This window comes from Montipora foliosa, chromosome 9, assembly GCF_036669935.1.
Source record: "Montipora foliosa isolate CH-2021 chromosome 9, ASM3666993v2, whole genome shotgun sequence".
Lineage (NCBI taxonomy): Eukaryota > Metazoa > Cnidaria > Anthozoa > Scleractinia > Acroporidae > Montipora > Montipora foliosa.
The window spans coordinates 37,977,358-37,987,357 of NC_090877.1; the positions used below are offsets into that span (position 1 = coordinate 37,977,358).

Consider the following 10,000-nt stretch of genomic DNA (forward strand, 5'->3'; position numbering starts at 1 on the left):
GACTAGCTTGTCTCTATACGAATTTGTAAAGCAGGCACACAACTTACATCATCGGTTTCTTTCCATTTAATTTCGTATCTTGATACACCAGTGGCATTCTTGTGATGTTTTGTATATGCTGCTACGCTTGCAGTTCCAGCTGAAAACGCTATTTTAAAGTTGATTGTATTATCAAGGAACAACATAAAAATGTTTGTCATAAAGGAAAGGAAAGGAAAGTAAAAGTACTTTCTAGTCTTTTAGCGCTGGAGCACTAATAGACGAGTTCACGCTCTTAATTGCATCATGGGTAATCAGGGCAACATGGCGGGAAATTCAAAGCAAAATGTACCGAACACGACTCTACTTTTTAGACTTTCGCCTTCATAAACCAAACAAATAAGTTCATGTTCACAACTGAGATAGACTTGGTAACCGTTCTTTGGAATTCCTAAATATTGCTTTTTTTGGTCTCCAGACATTCTCTGTAATTTTGTGCCTTTGGGATTACGAGAAATGTATGACAGAAGCTCTTGTTAATAAAATTATTTCTACAATAGCCATTCTCTCCACCTTTGAGCGCATATCTTCTGTTTTGGAAAATAAAAACCCAAAATTGCATATCATGAATACTTTTCATCGTTTTGAACTTCCTTACAAACCCTTGAATTTTTCGCCATCTTGCCCTGATTACCCATGATGCACTCAAGAGCGTGAACTCGTCTATTGGGGACAATGAACTGAAATCAACAAATTCTGATTTTCATTCTAACATTTCTGGAGCATAAAACTTTGGATGTGAGAATCATTCAATAAGGCTTTATCAGAAAATCTATAAAGCACCACTGCTGGTTTAGTAATCGAAGATCAACTATCATTTTCGACATTGACACACTTGACATAGTAGGAAAAAAGCTTCAAATTATTTACTTACCGAAACAAAAGCCAAAGGAAACATTTTTTGAAGACTAAGAACAAAGAATACATTGGTAAAAGACAACTGCCCTATTAAACAACCACACCAACACTGATTCTACATGTACTATACCAAAATAATGAAGATACATTTTACTTACATTTTACTTACAAAATTACGGTAATAAATCCTTTTAGAAACCTTAATTGAATTGATCACCTCCTTAACTAAGGATGCTTTCCGTCTGACAGAACAGACCAGCCAAACATTTGGAAGGATTAACTCTACAATTCCTTCAAAATAACACACTTTGAGGATGATATACTATACTCCGACCTCCAGAAGAATGCAAAAGGGATTATCATGCAAGTGTTCCTTCCAATTGTTGCATTTTCTTTACAAACTGACAGGTCTGGCCGGCCAGTTCCAACAAAAGAAAAGTGCCCTAAGTAAGAACTACATAAAAGAACAGTTTACAAATAGGATCTGTTTAAAGGATACTTATGATTAAGAACACAGTAACCAAAAATGCCAGAACAAATCTTGTGACAGAACTCAAAGTAGAACTTGTTGCTTGGGATCTCATCTTGTATGAGACAATGGCTTGCATCCAACAATACACCATTCCTAAGGCAAATATCATGATGGCACCAACCATATGCACTGCCAGGGAATTAACGACCTGAAATGCCAAGACATTATTTTTTTGCATTATACTAATTTGTAAACTTCACAGTGGGCAAGTGCAATGGAAAAACGTTTCACAGAGAACATGCTTGAAAATGTGCAAATTATACAAACTTAAGGCCTCTTTTGACTCCCAACATAATACTACAAAATATACAACTTTCAGAGGAAAATGGGGTCAATAAGTACAGGTACTGACAGCTGATAAAAGAGTTGGCTACTTCACACACAGAAGTTGGCTACCTTTTTTCCCTACATTGAAGTAATTAAAGACGGATTGCTTCAGATTGAGTACTGTTTAAAAAACGAGCAGCAGTGTTTTACCGAGTTTAAAAACATGGGGCATAGCTGAGCATTTTTTAGACCCAAGAAAACACAGAGTGCAAGCTTTTTTGAACGGTTTCAAAAACATTCCACAAAAAGTATGTCCCTCAGGTGTCTGAACAATGGTTCAAATTAATGAACGAAATGATATATGAAACGAATCATATACTGAACTGTGGATGTGAAATCAAGTAAAGCTATAATGATGATAATGATGCTCGCAGTTATGGATGCAATTTTAGCAATTGCACAGAGAAGCCTGTCAAAAAATTCAGGACTTCAACAGGAATTGAACCTGTGACCTCGAGATACCAGTGTGACGTTCTAACCAACTGAGATGTGAAGCCACTGATGTTGGGAGCTGGTCATTTGTGGGTTCTAATTTCCCCGTGAGGAAAATAACATTTCGGCTGAGCAGGTGGTTTTTAAAACTGAGCTGTGCAGGTTCATTGGGAATCTGCCTGCCCATACACCTTACAAACAGGCTATAATCAACGTTGCCAGTGTTCGGTCGTATTCTTCTAATCTAAGGACCAGAAAATTTGAGGTATCAGAAAAAGCTGAAATGAACCGTTTTTCTGAACTTTCTCTCAGCCATCCTAAGGAACGAAAGAAGTCTTCGAAGTTGGGAAGCCAGCCTACACATCACTTCCTGTGATACAATATAAGGATATGCCCCTTACATCCGGTTGAGGTTGCAAATCATTTCTACTTCCTCTCGTCTAATTTTTATTTCAATTTTAATTTTTCCAGTTGATTGCACTTTTGCGTCAGACATATTTTTTTGAAACTTGGCTTGATTTTTTGACTTAATTTTCACTTAAACATGGACCATTAATTGACATGATTTTTCTAAATCTCACAGTTTATTTCTCCAAATAGGTCACTTCTTTTTGTTGCGGGGATTTTTGTCTACAACGAAACACCATAGTCCAGTTAGGAATATGACCTGGCATACCCTTGAAAATCCCAAGTAACTGCCAAACAGCTTTACTTTATTATTTCAACTCACTAGTAAGTTTAGAAGGAATTACCAGTACCTGAAAATTTGCAACAATGGACATGCCTAAGCAAGAAAGGCCACCAATCCACAAAGACCAATAGTTTAGGCTTTGTATAAGTGGCAAGCCAGTAATGTTGGATTCTCTCACATGATGATAGTGTACGAAAATAATAGCAAACCCTGAAAAATTCAAAGCAAAGCACACAATTTGGGTCTCGTATACCCTTGAAGGTCAACTTTAGTAATGAGTCCAAGACAGTGGTGAAAGAAGAGGAAATGGGACATAATTTTGAGTTTTGACACTCTAAAGAATGTCGGACAAGCATTTAAGAATTCTTGTCAGGATTGATTTCTTTGAAAGTACAATTAACCCAATACGGTTACCGTAATAATTTATTACTAATGCTAGTTTATGCCTGAAACCAAACAAAATGCCATGACTATATATAATGTCTACCTTGATTAGTACAGTTTTCTTTTTTGCTTTCTGAGAATTTTGGCCAGTTGTTCATTTAGATTCAAGCTGGAACAAAAAACTTTCCCAAGCAAACATCCAAAAACTTGCCTGACAAAAGTATTAGACAAAATTAATATAAAAAATAATGTTCCCCACTGAAAGGATTGACAGAGGTGTAACGCTGGGCATGTGGGACCGGACAAATGTCTAGTAGGTGGTCTCTTGTTAAATCCCGCCATGTTGTCAAATACGGTTGCCAACCTCTTACCTATGACAGCTGCTAAATTTAATAGTTGTCCAAAGATACAGCTCTGAGGTGGTTGAGCTCCTGCATCACTTAAAAACAAGTACTTGACTCAGTTTCAGAAGTTATTCATACGCAATGACTCCTGGGGAGGGAGATTTTACTCAGACAAAGGCCAGATGATTTTACTTGTCAACTGGATGAGTCCTAGGACGTTTGGGGTGTCAATGGGTTAAGCAGTCATTACTACGTTGCCTCCATTAAGCAGTCAAGAACTATGTCCCCTCTCCATTAACCTATTAGCTCCTGGGAGTGAAACTTCATAGATTTTACTGTCTAATGCCAAATGACTTCTCTCCTCAACTGGGGGTGGCCTAGAGCTTTTGAAACCTTTGTGGTTTTCGATATGTTATGTCAAATTTATGGCACACAACATGCCTGCAAAGATGGGTATGGTGAAATTCCAAATTGAGTTAACAATATTTTTTAGGCAACTCAGTGCTTCGCCTTTTCCAGGTTGATGCATTTTGTGACTTTTCAGTTTTCAGACAAGAGAAAAGCCAAGTATTATTATTGAGATGGACACTGTATCTCTAATTTATTACAGTTTTGCCATTCCCATATTTGCACTTTCTGGTACATCCCTCTGCCCTATTCACAAAGATTAATGCTTGTGTGCATGAAAGCAAAATAGAGTATCCTTAATTGACCAAGCTCCCTTGGACCTAGAAAGAACTGGTGGGAAGTAGACCTGAGATAGCAATAAGAAGTTGATTGGAAGCAAAATTACACAAGACAATCATAATTATTATTATAATAATTTTATTATTCTTTTAGCTTCTACTACCGTGAACACAAACTTATTTGGACTCTGGATTCAAAATCTGGTGCCCGGCAAACACTTGACAACAAAATTTATACTGCTTTCTGCTATTACAAGTAGTATGTACAACAAATCCATAAATGAATGAGAAAAAAGGAACTGCATTAACCTTCACAGGTAGGGTACAGCTGTGACCTGGTTATTTTGTGGTATAAGAAAAAGGTGAATTGACAAATGGTACTCTCTGTAGATGAAAGCTCTTACGGTAGTAAGAAAAAAATTTTAACACTTACCTTATGTATGGCCACAGAGCACTCACATCCTTTTCCTGAACAGCTAAGCCATACCTAAAAAGGTCATATTATCGCTTACTGTAGCAAAGTACCAAATCTTTAAAAAATGCCAAACTTGCAACACTTTCCAAAACTTTGATGAAGTAACAAAATTATTCAAAGTCAAGAAAAGTATTAATTATATCTCTCAGATAGTACACACGCTGTAATTGGCTAAATTAGCGGGCCGTATTCTACAGTATGGCCCGCTGCACAGCCCGCTAAATTTAAAATTTCGACAAAACATCATCTAGCGAGCTTTTAATGTCATTTCTGTTGCATAAACTTGTACTGAAAACTGTTCGAATCTTGCAAGCAACTATTTAGAAGATTTAGTTTTTGGGATTTTGGCACGGCATTCTTTGTGGCAGTTGAACCTTCCACTTCACTTTGACTAGTTTCCTTGCCCGCGCACCGGTTAACCTCGGAGATATAATAATAAATATCTTACTAACCTCGTTTTCTCGGTCCGTACTGTAAGTTACGGATCCTCGTTTTTCCCATTGATTTATGGCCCGCATGCTTTGCGCTTGGGCCATAAATCAACGGGAAAAAACTTGGTCTGTAACTTACAGTATGGACCTCGAACTCGGTTAGTAAGAGGTATTTACTGTAGCAAAGTACCAAAACTGTAAAAAACACCAAACATTGCAACACTTTCCAAAAGTTTGATGAAGTAACAAAATTATTCAAAGTCAAGAAAAGTATGTGCATGTATGACGCAAACAGTCAGGTTAGTCGCTAGTCAGACCAACTACAGCAACACGGGAACAACTCAAAGTAGTTCACATGTCACGCTTAAAATTACAACAGTTACTATCAAGCAAGGATTGTATGTCACGAGTTACTAAATTTCATTCAAGCCTGAATCTAAAATTTATCATTTATAAAGTGAAGCCATGACTCACGCAGTGATGAATGCAATCAACGCAAACAAGCAAAGAACAACTGGAAGGAATTGAAGATACTCGGTACCAGTGGCCATAACTAAAGAGATAAAGCAGAAACGAGGTGAGGTTGCCTGGTCATTCTTCGATGGAGCTCACTAAATTTACCACATTTCATATGACTAGTTGTCTACACAACCAATTTTGGGGTCACACAACAGAGCAAGGCTCCAAATTAAGTGCGCCCTTTTTGCCCTCCCAACCATGATATACCACAAAAGACGGACCACAACACTGGGAACTACATGCCCTACTCTTTGCAACAAGTGTGCGGGTTCTTTTACGTCCCACAGGATTATGAACATTGAAGGGTTGTGAGACGGGACCTCCGGCTTATCGTCCTTATCCAAGAAGACTAGAGAGTCTAAACATTTGCAGATGCAATTACAAAGGCAGCACTTTCTCCTCAGTTATTTAAAGACCCTGAGTGTTGGTCAACTTTTATTTGTCACATAAAAGCTAACACTCCAGCTTTCCAGCAAATTAATAGATTGGTTACACAAAAATTGCTTGTGTAGATGCGGCTTAAGTCTCAGGGTACTCTCATGCTTGAAAGAGTCAAGGGGGACGTACATGTAGTTTTTGACTGGACCTAGAAGTTGTTTCCCATTTAGCCAGTGAGGAGTAAAAGCACACTGGTGCATAGTTAATAGAGGGGACTGTGGTTTGGAAGCTCGGCAAACATCAAAAGAGCAAACAAAGATGCCAAGATTTAGGTTGGAAAGTCCACGACCGTGCATAATCTTTTCTTTTACGCTCATACACTTATTATATGCATGAATTACGTAACCAACACGTTTCTATTGGTTAGTTCTTCAGTACGGAGTAAACAGCTATTGTGTTTTGTGCATGGTCAAGGCCAAAAAAGAGAACAAAAACGCTACAACAAAGAAATTTGTCGGGGTTCATAACAATTGCCCCCAATTAACTATGCCTAGTGTTAGACAGCAAAATCAGTGAACTTTTTTTTCCTAAAAGAGGGATTTTCATGCAGCCTTGAAAGAACAATTAACAGGAGAGATCAACTAAGAAATTACTGATAGCAGTTGCTATGGCTAATAATTCGGTAGGAGTGAATTTTCCAGGACCTGAGCAATTGATAGAAATGGATGATCGGAAAATCAACCGATCAATCAATGGCAATCAATGACGGTTAATTAATTAGCATCGACTAGCATCGGCCAATCAATGACCAATCGATAATTACACAAAAGTAGTAGCAAACTGCCGAGTGCCATGGATTGGCATTCCTATTGGTAATTGATGACAATCAATGTTACTTAATTGATTGATTGTCTTCGATTATCAATGACAATCGATAATCACAAAATTTGCGCGATCGATTGTCCATCGATTATCAATATCAATCGATTAATTATTGATAGCGATTACCATCAATTGTCATCAATCATCAATTACATGGATTGTTCAGGCCCTGATTTTCAGGAATATAGTCTGGGGCACCCAAGGATAATATTCGGTGAAATATGTGTTCGGGAGAGTCAAAATGTCCTAAGAATTTCAGTACTAAGTTGCTAAACAGCTATAGATTTTTTTCCCAAAACATCTAAAACATTTGCAACCAGAGAAAAGTAGACCCTTAATGTATTCGGAAGGGATGATTTTCCAAGTTTGGTACTTCTTAAAAGTCACCTAGCAGTTTTGGATGAGCAAATGGTTCGCTGAGAAGTTCTTAGAAGGTAACAATCAGCTTGCAATTTCTGAAATAAAGTTTTCGTTCCCTAATATTTTCGGACAATTTAATTTTCAGCGAAGATGAAATTGTGGTATGCATGATAACAATATCTCTTTAGACAGTATTTATACAAGAAGCCTAGAATTAATTTGCTCGTTGTGTACCCTTGAATAGTTAAGTTTTAAATGATTACCCGACATAACTTCAACCAAATAGCACAAGAAACTGAGTGTTAATATTGAGCTTAAGTTTAAATATTGGAATTAAAGCTACATTCAAAATTCTCCAAACAGCTGGTTGAGTGCAGTAAACTAATGTCTGCTTACATAAGTACTTTTCACGACAACGTAGGCATAATCTACATTATAAATTCCGTCTTACTTCAGTCTCACTTTTACAGAATACTTTGCCCATAATTTAAAAGGCCACGAATGTGACCAAGAAATCGTGATACTTCCATTGTGCTGTACTGTTAATGTCAACTGCGTCCGTTCCTACATGTATGATGATTTAAGCTTAATTAAATTCATATACGAAAGCAAGATTTTAATTTAGGTGTGTTTTCGTTACCAAAAACACAAGGATTCCGTGAATACGTTTGCTTACCTGTGCAATCTAGAAGCCAAAAGGAAGTTTAACTAAAAGAATCAAGTAATATTTGCATGTGATCTAATGTGTGAATGTGAGAATCGCACGCGTCACGCAATTACCAAGGTTACGTCACTACGACATCACATGTGATATTGCTATTCCCACTGAAGAAGATAAGGACGAACTTGCACCACCTGGCCTTTCGAAAGAAAGATAGAGCGAGTAGAAGGGCCCTGAGATCTAAAGATCCTAAAGGATATTGAATTGTTCAAAGCATTAAGAAGGAGATTGTAAGAAGCTCATACGCCCCCTAAATAATGGTCATTTAAATGATATCTAATTAAGCCTAGTTTTCACGTCGGGAAAATCCCAGAGAATGGGGGATTTCGCAGTTTCCCGACCCTCTCAGATTTTGCCGGCATAACCGAAAATCGCCAGACGCTTGTGATGGATTCTCCCGCTAGTGACTTTGGCGGAAAATAGAAAGTGCGCCAAAAACTGAAACATGCAATTTGCTGCAGAGTGGTAACGTACGAAAACCATCGCCGACGTCCCAGATTTAAGTACAAATTTGAGTTTTCATTTGTCGGGAATGATCGCCGGTGATCGCAAAAATCTGGGACACGTCGGGAAAATCGAAACTCTTCTCATTTTCCCGATTCGTCCCCGACCATCCCAGATTATCATACCCTGATTCTCAGACGGTCCAAGGTCGCTCCAGGGAAAGGAGCCCAGTTCCATCAGTAGGTTCGGCCCAGTTCCATGAGTAGGGCTAACGCTCACATGGTTCATATAGAAATCTAACACTTCACGTTACACTACACTCTCTTCAGTTAATTCTGTAGGAGAAAACCCTGGGAACGAGGTTGGTATAACACACTCTTCTCCCTTTCCCGATCCAGGAATTTAAGGAATGAAGTCCATCAGACGGGAAAGGGAGAAGAGTGCGTTACAAGAGTGACCTGGACCGTCTGAGAATCAGGCTAAGGCCCGATCCAAACGCCGCTCCGCTCATGAGCCGAACCTAACTCAATAAAGTTCTACTAAAGAGCGACTTTAGAGCGACGGCTGATTCATACGCCGTACCGGGGTCGAACCAAACTGAAACCCATACACTGGTAAAGGGGCCTAGGTACAGATAAAACTTCGGAGTTATTGTGGTAAGATTATAAATTATCACAATTTATGCGTTAGGTTCGGCATATGACAAGAGCGCCGTGTGAATCAGCCGCCGCTCCAACGTCGCATAGTGCGACAGACCCTGCCGAACTTAACGTTGTCGGCCGCTACAAACCTAACCTGCTGAACCAAACTGATTCAAACGCCGCTCTCCTGCCGCTCTTACAACTCATCAGTTAGGTTCGGCGCATGAATGGAGCGGCGTTTGGAACGGGCCTAAGGTTATCAGGGATGTCTACGATTTACGGTTTTCGTTAGTCGGGGAAACTGCGAAAAATTCCCGATCGTCTGGGATTTTCCCGACATATGATAACTAGGCTTTATATATAACCCTAAGAAGTTATGGAATTTTTACAGTAGCAAACTGACAAAAACTATCATGAATGAGCATAGCAGTCAGCTTATCACTGATTCACAGACTAAAGCCAACTTATTGCGTTCGACAGAACGCTTCCTAATCTTCTGGGTTGCCTGTTATCGTGTAGGTTCCCTGTGCAAGCAAGCGAAAGTTCGTTCCATGGTTCAACATTTCGGCGCCATTTTGAATGACGTCACAATTTCGTTGCGCAAAACATTCCGCCTCGTGCTTCGTTGTTTGTCGGAGGTGTTGGAAGGTTCAAGCTTTATCATTCTGCCCCGTGCTTCGCTGTTTGTCGGACGTGTTGGAAGGTTCAAGCTTTATTGAAACCCTTCGTCGGTTGCATTTATAAATTACAAGTAAAAGTAATGACATTCCGCGATGACGTTCCATTTCATTTTCCTTTCACCGCTCACCGCCTGTGAATGAGCGCGTCGCCAATCTATTTTAGGATCATACCTGAT

General features: G+C 39.0%; 1 protein-coding gene across 2 annotated transcripts in view; it reads right to left on the reverse strand.

The window, feature by feature from the left end:
• The window catches only part of LOC137970855 (DNA damage-regulated autophagy modulator protein 2-like), a 14,683-nt gene extending 5,794 nt beyond the window's left edge, over positions 1-8,889 (reverse strand). The window contains exons 1-7 of one of the 2 annotated variants that reach the window (XM_068817477.1): positions 8,689-8,889; positions 5,674-5,752; positions 4,727-4,780; positions 3,635-3,702; positions 2,947-3,089; positions 1,397-1,577; positions 48-148 (exon numbers count right to left, since the gene is read on the reverse strand). In XM_068817477.1, the coding sequence (XP_068673578.1) occupies positions 48-148; positions 1,397-1,577; positions 2,947-3,089; positions 3,635-3,702; positions 4,727-4,780; positions 5,674-5,752; positions 8,689-8,791 (729 nt within the window). In that variant the 5' untranslated portion in view covers positions 8,792-8,889. Of the gene's footprint in view, positions 1-47; positions 149-1,396; positions 1,578-2,946; positions 3,090-3,634; positions 3,703-4,726; positions 4,781-5,673; positions 5,753-8,014; positions 8,147-8,688 lie in introns of those variants that run through there. The other variant, XM_068817478.1, reaches the window with a different exon arrangement.
• Between the last annotated feature and the right edge of the window lie 1,111 nt (positions 8,890-10,000).